Source organism: Hyla sarda, chromosome 4, assembly GCF_029499605.1.
Source record: "Hyla sarda isolate aHylSar1 chromosome 4, aHylSar1.hap1, whole genome shotgun sequence".
Lineage (NCBI taxonomy): Eukaryota > Metazoa > Chordata > Amphibia > Anura > Hylidae > Hyla > Hyla sarda.
The window spans coordinates 331,016,068-331,037,640 of NC_079192.1; the positions used below are offsets into that span (position 1 = coordinate 331,016,068).

At 46.0% G+C, this 21,573-nt stretch overlaps 1 protein-coding gene across 2 annotated transcripts in view; it reads left to right on the forward strand.

The window, feature by feature from the left end:
- The first annotated feature begins 17,027 nt into the window (after positions 1 to 17,027).
- The window catches only part of FNIP1 (folliculin interacting protein 1), a 100,374-nt gene continuing 95,828 nt past the window's right edge, over positions 17,028 to 21,573 (forward strand). Inside the window, exon 1 of one of the 2 annotated variants that reach the window (XM_056575078.1) lies at positions 17,028 to 17,375. In XM_056575078.1, the coding sequence (XP_056431053.1) occupies positions 17,287 to 17,375 (89 nt within the window). In that variant the 5' untranslated portion in view covers positions 17,028 to 17,286. The remainder of the gene's footprint in view (positions 17,376 to 21,573) is intronic. The other variant, XM_056575080.1, reaches the window with a different exon arrangement.

Below are 21,573 nucleotides of genomic sequence, written 5' to 3' on the forward strand. Positions count from 1 at the left end.
TGTTGGAGATGTGGGAGACCAGGGGGCACAATGACTCACATATGGCTGTCGTGTCCATCCCTGTCCAACTTCTGGGCTCAAGTTCTCGACACTATTGCGCACATTACTGGTATACATCTCCCGAACACGCCAGAGGCCTTACTTCTTACTATCTTTCCTGATAATATACCCAGAGAACATATCCGCCTCCTGTCCTTCCTGCTTTTGGCAGCTAGGACCGTGATACCACACCTATGGAAATCCCAACTCTCACCCTCGATCTCCTCCTGGCTGAGGGAAGTATCTTACTTATGTATAATGGAGGAATTGGTGGCGAACAATAAGCACCAAATTGGTAAACACTACTCACTCTGGAGTCCCTGCACAAACTCCCTAGTATCCTGGGATTATGAGAGCTTGCACCTTTGCAACGTGTGGATGGCTCGGGGAGTCCTGGAGACTGGAGTCTGAAGATGGCTTCTTGCCTATTGCCCCTCTTTCCACTCTTTCCTACATTCTTCCCTTCTCCTCTCTTCTCATCTTCCTCTTCCCCCCCCCCACCCCTATACCCCCCTTTTGTCTCACACCTTAACATTATGTCCCCATAGTCCTGAAGTTATGAATTGGCTACCATTAGAAATGGTCAATTCATATTTGCGAGACCCCCCAAACTGCATTGCTAAGAATTGTTGATTATACGTTGTTATTGGGGTGTCGGATACACCGTTGCTTACTGACATCATTACCCTTTATTTGTACTAGTTTTGCTGTCTTGTGTGGACTATGGTTGCTACCTATACAAGTGACTGTTATGGCTTGACGTGTGAACTATGTGGATATCTCAATCAAAACTTTATTTGGAAAACAAATATATATATATATATATATATATATATATATATATATATATTTCATGCAAAAGTCATCTTTTAGATAGAATACTCAGCAAAGGGTGCTGAAATTTACTATATTATTTATAAGCGCTAGATTGACAGTAGTACAAAAATATCAACTGCAAAACTTTCTGGCTGTTATTTTAACTGGTTTGGGAGAACTAGTTAAAATCCACTCAATACCTGCAGTACATAGGGTAAAATATTCATATGTATATGTTACTGTTGGAAAATTATCCAAAATATCTGGTCTTACTCTATGATTGAGGTTTTGAGATAAAATCTAATCTTCCAGTCACTATACAGAAGGGCTGTTTCTTGTTCTGGACACAGGCCAGAGTTTGCTGGTCCAGCTTTGCTTCTTTTTTCTACTATATGCTATGTAGTTGGAAACCATATTGCTAAGTACACAATTAAGAAAATCACTGCAGCCGAGTAGCACTCCCATATAGTCAAAGTGCAGTGTGCCCAGTCTTCCACAAGATGGTGCACACTTATTGAGAAATACAGTGCAGCTTATAAACTATAACAAGTTACGCTTTATTTTTCTGGCATGTACTAAAATGTATTTGCCAGACGGTGGTGAAGATGCTGAAGAAGTATGGTATTCTTACTGGACACCTTTCCCATCAAAGAAAGAACTCCAAAAACTGCTAGCACCCACAGCAGACTTTCAGTTGTAGCTCCCTTATGTTTCTTCAGCACGTTGAGATCATATAAATATACATAATTTACATGTTAAGTGGCTTTTAAGCAAGCGCAGGAGCTGCACTCTTCATAGCAGTCAAGCTCTCTTCTCTGTCAAGCTCAGACAGTCATGTTGACTTCTTCCTGCCAAAACTCATCTCTTTAGCATCTTCAGGACAAACATCTTAGACTCAGGGCATTACGCATTTTTCCAGTGCCCTCCCCACCTCTACACAGTTCTCCACCTATAGACCCCCAAACTGTAATAATGCCCCTTGGTGTCCCACACAGTAAATGTTATTAGGAAATCCCCCCTCAGTCCTGTCCTCAGGTAGGTAGCGTCCACCCCCCCTCCCCAAATTCAGTAGGTGAATATGTTGGTAGGTAGGTAGCCAGCTAGGTAAGTAAGTAGCTATGTAGGTAGGTAGCTACTGTATGTAGCATGGATGCTAGCCATATATGTAGGTAGGTAAAGATGGCGAGAGGTCGCTGAAATGTAATGCTGTAACTCTGCTTGTAATTGAATGTTACTTTATTATCCTTGGATATATGTGTAGAGTCCCTGACCAGGATTCATATGCCTGCGAGCATCCTCTGCAAGAACATTTTTTAGTATGCTGTTTTTCTGTGAATTCCAGATAAATGGATAGCTATGGAGATAGATAGATAGATAGATAGATAGCCTGGTAATTACCTACCTGACTACCTACCTACATAGCTATGTAGGTAGACAGCTGTGTAACCAAGTAGGTAGCCAGGTAGGTAGCTGGTTAGGTAGCCAGGTAGTTAAAAGGGTATTCCGGGCAAAAACATTTTATCCCCTATCCAAAAATAGGTGATAAGATGTCTGATCGCGGGATGTCCGCCGCTGGGACCCCCCGCGATCTCCCTGCAGCACCCGCATTCTATGCGGGAGCTGCGTCTCCAGTTTTGGAAACCTATGTATGCGGTTGCAGTACGGTTTTTAAACCGTAGTCAAAACCGTGGTTGACCACGGTTTTGTCTCCGGTTTAAAAACCGTACTGCGACCGCATATGTTTTTTTTTAACATGGACATCAATGGGAAAAGCACATGTATTTGGTTCCATACGGGAATCTGTATACGGTTTTTACTTTGCACATGTGCATTTGCATCCTAAAGTCCCAACACCCAACACCCCTCCCATTAAAAATGGACAACATTTTCAAAAACATATATTTTTTTAAAATAAAAACTAATGGAACCGTATGCACTTTTAAAAACTGTTTACGGTTTAAAAATGCATACTGTTTACTTTTTCCCATACAGTTCCTTCAGTTTTTTTTGCCTTACGGTTTTCTTTAGAAAAACTGATTGAAAACAGTATGGCAAAAATGTGACATGAACCCAGCCTCTACAGTAGAGAAACTGCAGTAATATTCAAGCAGGACCAAAAGTGAAAGAGAATCTAACAGCCAACAATAAATATCCTCTTTCATGTAGTGTTATCATATTGCATAAGAAGCTTGTACAGAGGTCAAAGAAGATAGCTAGGTTCTTGTAGTCAACAAAACATGCTATCACAATGCAATTAAAGGGGTAGTCCAGTGGTGAAAAACGTATCCCCTATCCTAAGGATAGGGGATAAGTTTCAGATCAAGGGGGGGTCCAACTGCTGCCCCCCCCCCCCCCCGTGCGATCTCCTGTACGGGGACCCGGCTCGCTGGCCAGATAGCGCGTATTGACCACTGCACGAAGCGGTGGCCGACACGCCCCCTTAATACAACTCTATGGCAGAGCCGGAGATTGCCGAAGGCAGCGCTCTGGCTCTGCCATAGAGTTGTATTGAGGGGGCGTGTCAGCCACTGCTTCATGCGGTGGTCAACCCCCCCTTTCCGCTGGCTGTCGGGGCGTCGTACAGGAGATCGCGGGGGGGGGGGCCCAGCAGTCGGACCCCCCGCGATCTGAAACTTATCCCCTATCCTTAGGCTAGGGGATAAGTTTTTCACCACTGGATATCTCCTTTAACATACTTGAAGGGAACCTGTCATCCATTTTATGCTGCCCAAACCGCAAGCAGTATGAAAGTAGTGTAGGCAAAGCAATTCCGGGACACTTTGAATCACACTGATAGGCCCGGACATTTCAGAGTAATTATAGTTTAAAAATGCCTCCAGGACCAGGTAACCAGTCATTGGGGCAGATCCCAGCAGCTGCTCTCCACCCTGCCAGTACTGAGTGACGAGTCTCTACCTATAAAGATAGGGAGAAACTTATAACTAAGGCAGATGGGGGCAGAAGGCAGCCGCCAGGACCCACCTGATGACTTCTTCCTGAGTCTTGGAGGCATTTTTAAACTCTGCTTTCTCTGAAACACTTAAGCATATTAAAGTAATTCATAATGTTCCAGAATCGTGCCACCTGCTACAGTTTTATGCTGTCCGCAGTTAGGTTCCCTATAAGTATCATTCTCATTCTATACCCAAGTCATGACATCATAATATATAAAGGATTTGTGAATAATGCTGAACGGAAAGAGAAGGAAAGAGGGGAAAAAGGAGGTTAAAAGGGACGATTTAGTAGAGAGAGGACTAAAGAAAAGTTGTGCAGGTAGTACTATTCATGGGGCCACACAGAGGTTAAAAGGAGGCTGACACCTTAGTTTCTGCATTGTCTTAAAAGAGCTTGATAATTACCAGAATTAGGATAAAAAAAATTTTGAGAGATAATGGTAATTCAGAGCTTCTCTTTTAGGCACAAAGAGGACATCCTGTTGCCATTCCTGTTGCCATTATGGAATGTTTATAGTACAGCAACAGCATGGTATTACCTGCCTACTTGCCATTAGGTGGTAAGGTAATAATAGACTTTTCTTATGGCAGGGAAATGGACCAAAAGAAAATAGAGCAAAGAGCAATCTTAGTTGTGTTGGGGAATGAGGTTGGGCTGGGTTTTGTACCAGCTGTCTGTAAGCCTGTCTGCCTTAGAGGATGGCCACTGTCCCTGAAAGGTAAGTCAAGGCTTCCTCTCTCATTTCAGAAGCAGCAGATTAGTGTAACCCATTTCTTTCTGTTATGCTGATGTTATTTTTTACTTTAGCTCACACAGCACCTTGCAAAGCCGGTGCCTCAGTAACCCCTCCTCCCTTCCCTAACAAAACCATGCAGATTTTTCAAATAATATTTTAAGGTTGCAAAGACCCACACCTACTTTCCACTTGGGGTGTACCAGGTTATGATGCTTTTTCATGGTGCAGACCTGCCCCAAATAATTGAAGAGGAAAACTGTCAGCCTGTTCACCCAAACTAAATCCAATACACTAAGTTATAGTGTGGGTGAACAGGAGTCCAACGAGAGTTCACTAAGGCTGGGTTCACACTACGATTTGTAACTAGGGTTCCCGTATACGGCTGGGAGGAGGGGGCGGGGCTTAATTGCGGCACCCGCACTCAGCCGTATAAGGGAACCGTATTTAATGCATGTCTATGAGCCGACCGGAGTGAACCGCAGCCATGGTCGAACGCGTTTTTGCCTACGGTTGGGAAACCACATACGGCCGAAAAAGCAGCCGACCGGAGGCATGCATTAAATACGGTTCCCCTATACGGCTGAGTGCGGGCGCCGCGATTAAGCCCCGCCCCCTCCTCACAGCCGTATACGGGAACCGTAGTTACAAATCGTAGTGTGAACACAGCCTTACTAAAATACGTCCAGTAGGTCCTGGGATATGACCCCCAGAAGATCCTCTGCAAAATTCAATGAAATTGCACACTAGAGGCAGGCCCCGCTGGCTCAATATGTGAAGTCACTGGTCACATAAGCGCCCTGTTCTTTGCATAGAGCATGTGCACCACCTGAGCGCTTACGTGACCAGCAACTCCACGTCACTGGGACATGGAGTCACAGACTCTGAATATGTAAATTGAGCTGTAAGGGGCCCCGCCTCTAGCGTGTAATTCACTGAATTTAGCAGAGGATCTTCTGGGGGACATAGCTCAGGACCTATTGGATGTATTTTAGTAAGTGACCCCTCTTTGGACTCCTGTTCACCCGCATTATAACACAGTGTATTGGATTTAGTGCAGGTGAACAGACTGACAGTTCTTCTTCAGCCTCTTAACGAGCAATGACGTGTATAATGACTCCTGTAGCTGAGGGCCACTGCTAATAGCCGGCATGCAGCGATTGTAGCGGGCGATTATTAACCCTTTAGAGCACCTCTGTCAAAGCTGACAGGGGCATCTAAAAGGACCTTTAACCCCTTGGGGACCAAGCCCATTTTGACCCTAAGGACCAGAGCATTTTTTGCAATTCGGACCACTGTCACTTTAAGCATTAATAACTTTGTGATGCTTGTACTTATGAATTTGATTCCAAGATTGTTTTTTCGTGACATATTCTACTTTGTTAGTGGTAAATTTGTGTCGATACTTGCATAATTTCTTGGTGAAAATGACATAAAAATTTTGAAAATTTAGCATTTTATAACTTTGAAGTTCTCTGCTTGTAAGGAAAATAGACATACCAAATAAATGATATATTGATTCACATATGTCATATGTCTAAAAACAGCAAAGGAATAGAGAGGGCGCTACCTAGCGCATTACCACTAAAAACCAGGGTGAACAGAGGTAATTACAATGCTCACCCAGAATGTTACACTCGCCAAGTGTAACAGTGGAAAAGAATTTGTGTGTGTAAGTATGCCGGCAGCCGGTCCACCTTCAGAAAGATGCACAAAGAAAACAAGGAGCCTCCAAGGAGGTGGCGGACATCAGGAGGCGCTGGACACACTCAGAGGGTAAAATCAACTTTAATCACCCATCATGCAACGCGTTTCACAGATTATCTGCTTCATCAGGCATACTCAGGTGAGTAAAAGCATACTATATATAGGGAACTGGGTGGTTAGCCCTCCAGGTGAGCCAAGGAGGGAATTAACCCTCTAGGTTCCACTGGAGGGGAACCACCCAGTATACAAAGATACACATACAAATAAACAGAAAAGGGGGAAAATTTCACATATGAACAATACATATAGAATGGAACATGTATAAAAAGATATATAAAAAATATATATATATAGAAATAATCTGTTCATATATACAGGAATGCAGGGGTTAAAAAACACCTAGCTAACTAGCAACTATGTTCAATAAGGTAGAGTATTACACCAAAGGCAACTAGTAGAGAATAATGATGAATAAGGAAAAAAAAATAATTTGGGAAAAATTATGAAAAAAATACTATTAATATAACATAAAACATAGTATATATAAAACACAAAATTATACATATTACCGGGCATTTTCTATTGTCTCGTTCAATCCTCCTGGAAATAAAGTATCTAAAGTAAAAATCCAAAATTACTCTCTATTAATCAGTCTCTGAAATCTATTGCGGATGTAATCTGGAATGGTTTCAATAATGATTAGTTTGATGCTATTAATATCTTTATTGTGTTTTAATGTAACATGGCGTGAAACGTTTGACCTGTGTTTGACCTGTGGTTGTTCATGCAGGACCGCACGGCCTGAACCGTGCGGCCCACATATTGCATGCCACAAACACAGGTCAATAGATATATGACGTATGAAGTGTCACAATTATGGATACCTTTTATAGTGTAAGATGGTCCAGACTGGTTTGACTTGAAACTATTAGTACCCCCTGCAATCATGGGACAGCAAAGGCATCTCCCACGACTACAGGGGTATACCCCCGGTGTCACCTGGGGTGTAATATGATTTTTCACAGGTTGATCAAGGGGTTTTAACCGGCTGGGAGCTAGCAAATTGCGGAGATTGCTAGATCTCCGGAAAGTTACCCCTGGGTGTTGAGGGAGAGACTTCTTCAAAATTGGGTCATCCTTGAGTATACCCCAATGTTTTGAAAGGATGTTTTTTTATTTCTTTGGATGCACTATTATAATACGTAATAAAATTGTGTTTATAGATGTTACTATTGTCAACCCTACTCGGATGCTCCACTGACCTGGGCTGTACTAGACTAACCTGTTGTTTGTCTTTGACACGATTATATGCTTTGTTCAACATAGATTGTGGGTAGCCTTTATTTCTAAACCTTTGTTGGAGTATACGTGATTGTTTAACAAAATCCCCATCAGAGGTACAATTTTTCCTAACTCTTAGATACTGACCGTAGGGTACATTGGAGATCCATTTTGGATAATGGGCGCTACTAAACGTGAGCAGACTATTCACGTCAACAGATTTGAAAAACGTTTCAGTGGTAATGTTACCAGTCTCATCCTTCTTGGTAAGTAAATCAAGAAATTCAATATTGTCAGTAGAGTGATGAAGAGTAAATTGGAGTCCCCAATCGTTGGAATTAATGTGGTCAACAAATTTAATGGCCTGTTGTGCACTGCCCGACCAAATAAAAAACAAATCATCAATAAATCTTCTGAAAAATAAAACATGATGACAGAGGGGGGACTGCGCGATAAAAAGGGACTCGAAACGCCCCATCACCAAATTGGCATAACTGGGCGCGAATCGAGTCCCCATCGCGCAGCCCCGCCTCTGCCTACAAATAATATTATCAAACTCAAAAACATTGTGTTCCAAAATAAATTCCATGGCTCTAATGAGGAAGTCAGATTGGCAAAAGGTGAGAGTGGAATCAAGATGAAATGTGTTATAAATCGCTGCCAGTCCTATCGAAGTGGTGATGTTAGAGTAGAGTGCACAGACATCTAGAGTGAGAAAAGAAAAATTAAAAGGGAGATGTAAAGAACCAATTTCCCGAATTAGTTGAGTAGAATCCTTAAGATAAGATGGAAGTTGTACTACATAATGTTGCAAAAATAAATATAGATATAGATTTATTCATGCAATATGTAGTACAACTTCCATCTTATATTTATGTTATATTAATAGTATTTTTTTCATAATTTTTCCAAATCTTTATTTTTTTTCCCTTATTCATCATTATTCTCTACTAGTTGCCTTTGGTTTAATACTCTACCTTATTGAACATAGTTGCTAGTTAGCTAGGTGTTTTTTTAACCCCTGCATTCCTGTATATATGAACATATTATTTCTATATATATATTTTTTATTTATCTTTTTATACATGTTCCCTTCTATATGTATTGTTCATATGTGAAATTTCCCCCCTTTTCTGTTTATTTGTATGTGTATCTTTGTATACTGGGTGGTTCCCCTCCAGTGGAGCCTAGAGGGTTAATTCCCTCCTTGGCTCACCTGGAGGGCTAACCACCCAGTTCCCTATATATAGTATGCTTTTACTCACCTGAGTATGCCTGATGAAGCAGATAATCTGTGAAATGCGTTGCATGATGGGTGATTAAAGTTGATTTTACCCTCCGAGTGTGTCCAGCGCCTCCTGATGTCCGCCACCTCCTTGGAGGCTCCTTGTTTTCTTTGTGCATATGTCATATGTGACATTCAGAAAGTTTGTTAACCCTTTAGGTGTTTCACAGGAATAGCAGCAAAGTGGAGGTGAAAATTCAAAATCTTAATTTTTTACACTAACATGTTCTTGTAGAGCCATATTTTTTTTTTACAAGGGGTAAAAGAAGAAAAAGCCCCCAAAATATGTAACCCAATTTCTCTCAAGTAAGGAAATACCTCATATGTGGATGTTAAGTGTTCTGTGGGCCCAGAAGGGAAGGAGTGACAATGGGATTTTGGAGAGCGAATTTTGCGGAAATGGTTTTTGGGGGGCATGTCACATTTAGGAAGCCCCTATGGTGCCAGAACAGCAAAAAACACCCCACATGGCATACTATTTAGGAAAGTACACCCCTCAAGGAACATAACAAGTGGTACAGTGAGCCCTTACACCCCACAGGTGTTTGTCGAATTTTCAATAAAGTTGGACGTGAAAATGAAAAAATTTTTTTTTTTTTTTTTTTTTACTAAAATGCTGATGTTACCTCAAATTTTTCATTTTCACAAGGGGTAATTAGGTGAAAATGTTCCCCAAAATTTGAAGCCCCATTTCTCTCGAGTAAGGAAATACCTCATATGTGGATGTAAAGTGATCTGCGGGTGCACTAGAGGGCTCAGAAGGGAGGGAGAGACATTGGACTTTTGTAAAGCGAATTTTGCTGAAATGGTTATTTGGGACATGTCTCATTTAGGGAGCCCCCATGGTGCCAGAACAGCAAAAAAACACCCCACATGGCATACTATTTTGGAAACTACACCCCTCAAGGAACATAACAAGGGGTGCAGTGAGTATTTACACCCCACTGGCGTTTCACACATCTTTGTAACAGTGGGCTGTGCAAATGAAAAATAAAATTTTTCATTTTCACGGACCACTGTTTCAAAAAAATCTGTGCCTCCAGCTGTTGCAAAACTTCAACTCCCAGCATGCATGGTCTGTCGGTGCATGCTGGGAGTTATAGTTTTGCAACACTAGGAGGCACACGGGTTTAGAAACACTGAGTTCGGAAACAGACAATGTATCCCAACCAGTGTGCCTCCAGTTGTTGCAATACTACAACTCCCAACGTGCCCAGACAGCCGAAGGGCATGTTGGGAGTTGTAGTTATGCAACAACTGGAGGAGAACAGTTTGGAGACCACTGTAGTGGTCTCCAAACTATAGCACTCCAGATGTTACAAGACTTCAACTCCAAGCATGCCCAGACTGCCCAGGCTTGCTGGAAGTTGTAGTTCTGCAACATCTGAAGAGCCAGATGTTGCCAAACTACATCTCCCAGCATGCTTGGACAGTCTCAGCATGCTTTGAATTGACATCTGGAGCGCTACAGTTTGGAGACCACTGTCCTTCCAGATGTTGCAAAACTACAACTCCAAGCATGCTGAGACTGTCCAAGCATCCTAGGAGTTTTAGTTCTGCAACATCTGAAGGGCCAGATATTACAGAACTACAACTCCCAGCATGCCTGGACAGTCTGTGCATGCTGAGAGTTGTAGTTTTGCAACATCTGGAAGGACACTGGTCTCCAAACTGTGGCCCTCCAGATGTTGCAAAACTACAACTCCCAGCATGCCCAGACAGCCAAAGGCTGTCTGGGCATGCTGGGCGTTGTAGTTTTGAAACTCCTAGAAGCAGCAGTGAAGATCACTTTATGGCAATCTTCACTGCTGCATCTGGGACACTGCCGCCACTGTCTCCACTTGCCTGCCACCTCCTGTCAGCCGCCGATCCCTGGGTGAACCCAGGTAACTGCCGGCGGCGGTCCACGCTACATCCACGGCCCCCGCACATTGCCACCATCTTCCCCTGCTCTACCCCGACATCCAGAGCGGGGGAAATTAACTTTCACCCCCGCCCCTGCGATTCGCCGGTCAGTCCTGATCAGCCAATCGAAGGGGATAGGAGGAGGTGGCACCCTGCCACCTCCCTCCTATCCTTCAGGATGGTCGGAGTTGTCTCTGACAGCTCCGATCATCCCTATTTTCTGGGCTATCAGGTCATCAGAGCCCTGATCAGCCCGGATTTGTGGCGATCGCCGACATGGGGGGTCTCAGAACCCCCCCAAGCATTTGCACGGGATGCCTGAATTATTTCAGCAGGCATCCCATGCCGATCCCCGTCCGGTAAGCGGTGGGGATCGAAATTCCCACGGGCATAAAGGTATGCCCTTGGTCCTTAACTACCAGGGCGCAAGGGCGTGCCCATATGCCCGTGGTCCCCAACAGGTTAATGCGCCCCGTGTGGGGACAATCCACTGCAGAGGTAGCCAGAGGGCTTTACCTCTCCTTCCTGCCCTTCCATTACTCTGGGATTGATAGAGACTCTGTTCAGCAGGCACTATCAATCGAACCCAGAGCACACAGATCAATGCAGTTCTATAGAACTAAATTGATCTATCTCAGGAATCTAATGATTCCTCCTAAAAGTCCACTAAGGGACCAACAAAGTGTAAAAAAAAAAATAATGAAAAGGTTTAACCCACACACATTGACCCCTTACATATCAAGTCTTGACTCCTTTTCACAAATTACATATTAAAAATATCTGAACATATTAAAAATAAACATATTTGGTGACACCGCGAGCGTGATTGTCCGAACTTTTAAAATGTAACTTTTATCCTGTACGATAAACTGCGTAAATGTATAAAAAAAAAAAAAATTGTGTTTTTTTTAATCACATCATACCCCAGAAAAAATGAAGTAAAAAGCGATCAAAAAGTCAGCTCAATACCACAATCGTACTGATAAAAATTACGGATCACTAAAGGAAAAAAACAAAAAAAAAAAACCCTCATAGAGCTCGGTAAACAAAACAAAACAAAAAAAAAAAGCAATGCTATAGTGGTCAGGAGTTTAGAATTTTATGAGTAAAACATGATACAAACTATACAAATTGGGTATTTTTTTTAATATTATATTTATTTATAAATGTTATCTTTATCCAACTTAACAAAGCCAAGACATAATCGGGACAGTCCCCCGATAATTATAGTAAATGACTCAATATCATAGGCATGGTATCTAGTAAGGATCGACCAATATCGATTTTTTTTTTAGGGCTGATACCGATAATCTGTGGAGGTTAAGGCCGATAGCCGATAATTTGTACCGATATTCCGGTATAAATTATCGGCTATTTCTCTCCACCCCCCCCCCCCCCCCCCGAAGCCGATCATTGATTTAAAGCGGGCACTTTAAATCAATGAACTGTAGCGGCTTTTGCGGTGCCAAAGACCGCCGCCGCCACTTGCTTCTCTCCCCCTGCCTGTATAAAGCCCCCCTGACTTATAATACCCCCTCTGTCCTGTGCCCCTCATATATAATTCCCCATGTCCTGTGCACCTCACATATAATGCCCCCTGAGGGTGCAGAACAGGGGGCATTATATGTGAGGGGCACAGGACATGAAGCATTATATATGAGGGGCACATGTCAGGGGGCATTATATGTGAGGAACACAGGACATGGGGCATTATATGTGGGGGTCACAGGACGGGGGTATTATGTATGAGGGGCACATGACGGGGGGATTATATGTGGGGGCACATGATAGCCCACCCCTGTCATGTGCCCATATAATGCTCCCTGACTTATAATACCCCCTGTCCTGTGCCCCTCACATATATTGCCCCCGATCCAGTGCCCCTCACATATAATGCCCCATGTCCTGCCCCCTCAGGGGGCATTATATGTGAGGGTACAGGACAGGGTATTATAAGTCAGGGGAGGCATTATATGGGCACATGACGGGGGGGGGGCTCTCATGTGCCCCCACATATAATCCCCCCTGTCCTGTGTTCCTCACATATAATACCCCCTGATATGTGCCCCTCACTTATAATTTGCCCCCCTCACTTATAATTTGCCCGTCCATCCATACAGCGCCCGAGCAGTGCTCACCTTTCTCACGCTGCTACGTTCTTGCACTGTGAGTGAGAGCTGCAGGGACGTGATCTCTGGGCGCCGGCGCGATGATGTGATGTCATCACGCCGGCCTGCCGTGGATGGCGTCCCCGCGGCTCTCACTCCCACTGCAAGAATGAAGCTGTGTGAGAAAGGTGAGGGAGTGGAGGAGCGGGACAGCTGACAGCTCCTGCTCCACCGTGCTGTCAGCTGTCAGGCAATTGCTCCGCACGGCAAAAGAAAGCGTGCGCACGAATCGCGGGACTTCAGTCCCGGCCTGAAGTTCAGGGCCGGGACTGAATTCCCACGATTCGTGCACACGCCTTGTTTTGCGCATTATCGGCAGTTTAGAAGCCGATACCGATAACGAGAAAAAACGTGAATATCGGCCGTGCCGATAATCGCTCGATCCCTAGTATCTAGCAAAGCATAGCATAGAACCTAAAACAAAACTCCCCAAAACCCCATCAGGTAATTTAACCCTCTATATGAGGGAAGATGCTTCAGGCCCAGAATTGAAAGAAAAGGTGAAAAAAAATATGGTCAAGTCAGCCTACAAGTAAGTAAGGATTAGTCAATCCCCACCATATCCCAGAGACTGACCTCCAACAATAACCCCTCGCGTTATCAAGAGCTTCCCTAAAGAGCCAGCTATGGCCCTCGTGAGGTACCGAGTTGTATTCTTGAAAACAGACATCACTGATAAGATCTCATCATCGCTAAGAAACGTGACCAGGAAAGTCCTCCATTTCTTGAAAAAGGCTTTTGCAGACTTCTCTCTGGTATGGACTAGTTCCGTCAGATCTAAAAAAAAAAATAAAATCCTTTGAGTAAGGACCTCCACAACCGTAGGCATAGTCGAAACAGCCAATGAGACAGAAGATGTTTTGCAACTAGTATAATGGCGTGGAACAAAAGAGTCACAGACACCTTATCAGGAGCAACATGAAACAGAATTAGCTTATGATCCTCTATGCCTCAGTAACTAGTCAGGAGTTCGGGTGACCACTGCCCTCTATGCCTCAGTAACTAGTCAGGAGTTCGGGTGACCACTGCCCTCTATGCCTCAGTGACTAGTCAGGAGCCCGGGTCACCACTGCCCTCTATGCCTCAGTGACTAGTCAGAAGCCCAGGTCACCTCTGCCCTATCCACTGCAGTGACTAGTCAGGAGCCCGGGTCACCACTGCCCTCTATGCCTCAGTAACTAGTCAGGAGCCCAGGTCACCACTGCTTTCTATGCCTCAGTAACTAGTCAGAAGCCCAGGTCACCTCTGCCCTATCCACTGCAGTGACTAGTCAGGAGCCCGGGTCACCACTGCCCTCTATGCCTCAGTAACTAGTCAGGAGCCCAGGTCACCTCTGTCCTATCCACTGCAGTGACTAGTCAGGAGCCCGGGTCACCACTGCCCTCTATGCCTCAGTAACTAGTCAGGAGCCCGGGTCACCACTGCCCTCTATGCCTCAGTAACTAGTCAGGAGCCCGGGTCACCACTGCCCTCTATGCCTCAGTAACTAGTTAGGAATCCGGGTCACCACTGCCCTTTATGCCTCAGTAACTAGTCAGGAGCCCGGGTCACCACTGCCCTCTATGCCTCAGTAACTAGTCAGGAGCCCGGGTCACCACTGCCCTCCATTCCCAGCCTCAGTAACTAGTCAGGAGCCCGGGTCACCACTGCCCTCTATGCCTCAGTAACTAGTCAGGAGCCCAGGTCACCACTGCCCTCTATGCCTCAGTAACTAGTCAGGAGCCCGGGTCACCACTGCCCTCCATTCCCAGCCTCAGTAACTAGTCAGGAGTCCGGGTCACCACTGCCCTCTATGCCTCAGTAACTAGTCAGGAGCCCAGGTCACCTCTGCCCTATCTGCTGCAGTGACTAGTCAGGAGCCCAGGTCACCACTGCCCTCTATGCCTCAGTAACTAGTCAGGAGCCAGGTCACCACTGCCCTCTATGCCTCAGTAACTAGTCAGGAGCCCGGGTCACCACTGCCCTCTATGCCTCAGTAACTAGTCAGGAGCCCGGGTCACCACTGCCCTCTATGCCTCAGTAACTAGTCAGGAGCCCGGGTCACCACTGCCCTCTATGCCTCAGTAACTAGTCAGGAGCCCGGGTCACCACTGCCCTCTATGCCTCAGTAACTAGTCAGGAGCCCGGGTCACCACTGCCCTCTATGCCTCAGTAACTAGTCAGGAGCCCGGGTCACCACTGGCCTCTATGCCTCAGTAACTAGTCAGGAGCCCGGGTCACCACTGGCCTCTATGCCTCAGTAACTAGTCAGGAGCCCAGGTCACCACTGCTCTCTATGCCTCAGTAACTAGTCAGGAGCCCGGGTCACCACTGCCCTCTATGCCTCAGTAACTAGTCAGGAGCCCGGGTCACCACTGCCCTCTATGCCTCAGTAACTAGTCAGGAGCCCGGGTTACCACTGCCCTCTATGCCTCAGTAACTAGTTAGGAATCCGGGTCACCACTGCCCTTTATGCCTCAGTAACTAGTCAGGAGCCCGGGTCACCACTGCCCTCTATGCCTCAGTAACTAGTCAGGAGCCCAGGTCACCACTGCCCTCTATGCCTCAGTAACTAGTCAGGAGCCCGGGTCACCACTGCCCTCCATTCCCAGCCTCAGTAACTAGTCAGGAGTCCGGGTCACCACTGCCCTCTATGCCTCAGTAACTAGTCAGGAGCCCAGGTCACCTCTGCCCTATCCGCTGCAGTGACTAGTCAGGAGCCCAGGTCACCACTGCCCTCTATGCCACAGTAACTAGTCAGGAGCCAGGTCACCACTGCCCTCTATGCCTCAGTAACTAGTCAGGAGCCCGGGTCACCACTGCCCTCTATGCCTCAGTAACTAGTCAGGAGCCCGGGTCACCACTGCCCTCTATGCCTCAGTAACTAGTCAGGAGCCAGGTCACCACTGCCCTCTATGCCTCAGTAACTAGTCAGGAGCCCGGGTCACCACTGCCCTCTATGCCTCAGTAACTAGTCAGGAGCCCGGGTCACCACTGCCCTCTATGCCTCAGTAACTAGTCAGGAGCCCGGGTCACCACTGCCCTCTATGCCTCAGTAACTAGTCAGGAGCCCGGGTCACCACTGCCCTCTATGCCTCAGTAACTAGTCAGGAGCCCGGGTCACCACTGCCCTCTATGCCTTAGTAACTAGTCAGGAGCCCGGGTCACCACTGCCCTCTATGCCTCAGTAACTAGTCAGGAGCCCGGGTCACCACTGCCCTCTATGCCTCAGTAACTAGTCAGGAGCCCGGGTCACCACTGCCCTCTATGCCTCAGTAACTAGTCAGGAGCCCGGGTCACCACTGCCCTCTATGCCTCAGTAACTAGTCAGGAGCCCGGGTCACCACTGGCCTCTATGCCTCAGTAACTAGTCAGGAGCCCGGGTCACCACTGCCCTTTATGCCTCAGTAACTAGTCAGGAGCCCGGGTCACCACTGCCCTCTATGCCTCAATAACTAGTCAGGAGCCCGGGTCACCACTGCCCTCTATGCCTCAGTAACTAGTCAGGAGTTCGGGTCACCACTGCCCTCTATGCCTCAGTAACTAGTCAGGAGCCCGGGTCACCACTGCCCTCTATGCCTCAGTGACTAGTCAGAAGCCCAGGTCACCTCTGCCCTATCCACTGCAGTGACTAGTCAGGAGCCCGGGTCACCACTGCCCTCTATGCCTCAGTAACTAGTCAGGAGCCCAGGTCACCTCTGCCCTATCCACTGTAGTGACTAGTCAGGAGCCCGGGTCACCACTGCCCTCTATGCCTCAGTAACTAGTCAGGAGTCCGGGTCACCACTGCCCTCTATGCCTCAGTAACTAGTCAGGAGCCCGGGTCACCACTGCCCTCTATGCCTCAGTAACTAGTCAGGAGTCCGGGTCACCACTGCCCTCTATGCCTCAGTAACTAGTCAGGAGCCCGGGTCACCACTGTCCTCTATGCCTCAGTAACTAGTCAGGAGTCCGGGTCACCACTGCCCTCTATGCCTCAGTAACTAGTCAGGAGTCCGGGTCACAGTGAGCTCCCTGTCACCCACGCACGAGGAATCTCCCCACAAACCACAACACCGCTGAAGCCAGGCGTAATCTGACAACGTCACGTGATTCTCCCAGCCGTGCTCTCCCTCACATACAACAGCAACAACTATCTCTCGTCCAATCAGGCGGGCCTGACGAACCGACCAATCACAGCGGCTCTTACGCTTGGCGCTTCAGGAAGTGGCTGGCAGAACCTAGGAGTGGTGTATTCTCGTAGTGGACGGCGGCCCCGCCCAGTGGGCCCCTCCCATATGACAGCTGCGGTTGTCAGAGCAGTCATATGACTAGTTCAGAGATGGAGTGCTGGAGCTAGGCACGGGGTGCCAGGGAAGTGCCAGGCTTTCTATGCCAGGCATTGACTACTGCTGCTGGGTTGTTGTTTTTGGTGCAAAATGCCACCGACTCTGTTCCAGAAGCTTTTCAATAAGAGGAGCGGCCAGCTGTCCCCTAGCCGGGACCCCAGAGAGGACTATGGCTACAGGTAGGACTCGGTTCTCTTCTCCTGGCGATCATTGCTTCTGTTAGTAGCCAGATGATCCCTGCATGAAACCTGTGGCTCGTCCACCATACTCTGCCAGTTAGGGCAGTCTGGGACTTGTAGTTCCCCACTGAGTCAGGCAGTCTGCTGATATTTCACCTGTGCGGTCATAGGATTCCTGTGTCCTGGGCAATAGAAGTCTGTGCCAGCTTGTAAAGCCTTGTGCCCTTTCCCAGATGGCATCAGTGGTTGTGCACTTCCACCTTTTTAACCCTTTTGTTACAGGAGTGATCACAAGGGTACAGTGTACCCCCCTATAATAGGCTGGTGATGACATCAGCAGAGAATTACTAAATCCTAGGTAACCAGGCAGAAGGCTGTGGTCCCATATGGGTATAGGTGATGTGCCATCTAGGCATTACCATTCTCAGGGTGTAGTGTTTGTGTAAGCCAATGGGACATGAATATAAAAGGTATATGTTAAAGGGGTATTCCAGGAAAAAACTTTTTTATATATATCAACTGGCTCCAGAAAGTTAAACAGATTTGTAAATTACTTCTATTAAAAAAATCTTAATCCTTTCAGTACTTATGAGCTTCTGAAGTTGAGTTGTTCTTTTCTGTCTAAGGGCTCTCTGATGACACGTGTCTCGGGAAATGCCCAGTTTAGAAGAGGTTTGCTATGGGGATTTGCTTCTAAACTGGGCGTTTCCCAAGACAGGCGTCATCAGAGAGCACTTAGACAGAAAAGAACAACTCAACTTCAGAAGCTCATAAGTACTGAAAGGATTAAGATTTTTTTTTAATAGAAGTAATTTACAAATCTGTTTAACTTTCTGGAGCCAGTTGATATTTAAAAAAATTAGTTTTCCTGGATAACCCCTTTAACACAGTGTTTCCCAACCAAGGTGCCTCCAGCTGCTGCAAAACGACAACTTCCAGCATGCTCGGACAGCCAAAGGCTGTCCGAGCATGCTGGGAGTTGTCGTTTTGCAGCAGCTGGAGGCGCCCTGGTTGGGAAACACTGTGTTAAATGATAACAAAAATACAGTTTAAACCTAGCCCAGGATAGCCATAGAAGTTTGGTAGATCTCAGGAATGGCTATGGGTCTCTTTGAGATTTACCATAATGTCTTAACATCTCTTCCAGTAGTACTTACCTAGATCAATAAGTCAAGGGATCTACCAACATGCTGTTATACTCTAGATTGTTAAAGGGGTACTATACTGAATTTATTTTAATTTTATTTTTTTGACAACTGGTGCCAGAAAGTTAAACAGATTTGTAAATGACTTCTATTTAAAAATCTTAATCCTTCCAGTACTTCTCAGCTGCTGTATACTACAGAGGAAGTTATTTTCTTTTTGAATTTCCTTTCTGCCTGACCACAGTGCTCTATGCTGACACCTCTGTCCATTTTAGGAACTGTCCAGAAAAGGAGCAAATCCCCATAGCAAACCTATCCTGCTCTGCACAGTTCCTGACATGGACAGGTGTCAGCAGAGAACACTGACTGTGGTCAGAAAGAAAATAAATTTAAAAAGAAAATAATTTCCTGTGGATCATACAGCAGCTGATAAGTACTGGAAGGATTAAGATTTTTTTTAAATAGAAGTAATTTTACAAATCTAAATCAACTGGTGGCAGAAAGTTAAACCGATTATTTTTTTTAATTTTTTTTTTCCAGGGGAGTACCCCTTTAAGGGGAACTGTAGTTTGTTAAAACATATCCCTATCCTGTGGATAGAAGATACGTGTCTGATCACTTGGGGTCTGACCAATGGGACCACCCATGACTAGAGTTGAGCGAACTTACAGTAAATTGGCTCGTAGCGAACCACGTAGCTTGGCTTTTGATTACTTTACTCTGCGTAAATTAGTTCAGCTTTCCAAGGGCTCCAGTTGTCTGGAAAAGGTGGATACAGACCTAGGAGACCTATGACTGTCATCCCGGACTTTTCCAGGCAACCAGAGCCCTTGGAAAGCTGAACTAATTTAACGCAGACTAAAGTAATCAACAGCCGAGCTACGAGGTTCGTTACGAGCCAATTGACTGCAAGTTCGCTCCCCTCTACCCACGACCACTGGCCTACCTGAGCGTTCCGGACCCCACCTCCCGAGAAAATTGGTTTCGGCTGAGACGGGCAGCTCAGTCCATCACTGGTTGCAGCGACGTTCCGCCTCTGATGGTGATTGCCTGAGCGAACCGCCGCTCCCAAGACCAGGTGGGGGCCAGACTGCTCCGGGAGGTAAGTTGGGCCCCGTTCAGGAAATTGCGGGGGGTCCCAGTGATCAGACACTTATCCCCTATCTACATGATAGGGGATGGGTTTTTACTAACTAGAGTTCCCCTTTAAGAATACAGAGAAAGGCTTTCTTTACACAAGCATAATCTGACATTACCGCTAAAATCCCATCAGGATTGCGTGTGTGGTACTTGTTGTGCAGAACTAATCTACAAGACTTCAGTAGGAATATTCCATCCGCAAAACAGATAAGAGTAGTATATGCAAAATGTTTAAAATATACAGGTATGTTATACCCCTGTACATGAACATTGTATGGCTGTCCTGTTGTTGATGAGTCTTTAGAGGGGTACTCCGGTGGAAAACATTTTTATTTTTTTTTAATCAACTGGTGTTAGAAAGTTAAACAGATTTGTAAATTACTTCTATAAAAAAAATCTTTATCCTTCCAGTACTTATTAGCGGCTGTATATTACAGAGAAAGTTCTTTTGTTTTTGGAATTTTTTTTTTTCTGTCCACATTGCTCTCTGCTGACACCTCTGTCTGTATCGGGAACTGTCCAGAACAGCATAGGTGTGCTATGGGGATTTGCTCCTGTTCTGGACAGTTCCTGAAACGGACAAAGATGTCAGCAGAGAGCACTGTGGACAGAGAAAAAATAAATTCCAAAAGAAAAGAACTTTCTCTGTAGTATACAGCCGCTAATAATTACTGGAAGGATAAAGATTTTTTAATAGAAAGTTAAAAAAAAGATTTGTAAATTACTTCTATCACCAGTTGATAAAAAAAAAAATGTTTTCCACTGGAGTACCCCTTTAAGCAAAACCAGTGCAAAGGAAAAGTTGCCCATAGCAACCAATCGGATCTCTTCTTTCATTTTTTAGAGACCTTGTTAAAAATGAAAGAAGCGATCTGATTGGTTGCTATGGTTAACTGGGCAACTTTTCCTCTGGAGAGGTTTTGATAAATCTCCCCCCAATGTGTTCATGGCAGCTGATGCCTGAGACAAGACAAAACATTAATGGTTGTCGGAGAGATGAGCTGACCGTCATGTTGTAGGGTATTTCAGTTTACCGTATTTTTCGTCCTATAGGACGCACTGGCGTATAAGACGCACCCTATTTTTAGGTGCAAAATCTAAAAAATTAAAGAGTTTGAACCCAATAGTGGTCTTCAATCTTCGGACCTCCAGATGTTGCAAAACTACAACTTCCAGCATGCCCGGACAGCCGTTGGCTGTCCGGGCATGCTGGGAGTTGTAGTTTTGCAACATCTGGAGGTCCGCAGATTGAAGACCACTGCATAGGAGGTAATACTCACGTGTCCCTGCCGCTCCGGAACCGTCACCGCTTCCCTGGATGTCGCTCCATCGCTATCGCCGTGTCCCCGTCGCTCCGGAACGTCTCTGCTGCCGGTCGGGTATCCTCGCTCTCTGTCGCCGCCATCACGTCGTTACGCACGCTGACGCACGTACGCGACGACGTGATGATGAGGAAGGAGAGTGCCGGCATACAGACTAAATCCCTGAACGTAGAAGACACCGAGGAGGCAGGTAAGGTCCCTCCCGGTGTCCTGTAAGCACTAACCCGGCTATTCAGTCAGGCTGTTTGGGACCGCCGCGGTGAAATCGTGGCGGTCCCGAACAGCCGGGTTTGTGTCACTTTCGCTTCAGTCGCGGTGGTCAGCTTTGATCGCCGCGTCTGAAGGGTTAATACAGGGCATCACCGCGATCGGTGATGTCCTGTATTAGCCGCAGGTCCCGGCCGTTGATGGCCGCAGGGGCCACCGCGATAGGTGTGTATTCGCCGTATAAGACGCACCGACTTTTTCCCCCCAGTTTTGGGGAAGAAAAAGTGCGTCTTATACGGCAAAAAATACGGTATTTGGTGTTATTGAGTAAGAAGTGTGTAGACGCGGCCCTATGGTATATTTCGGGTCCTTGGCATAGGATGT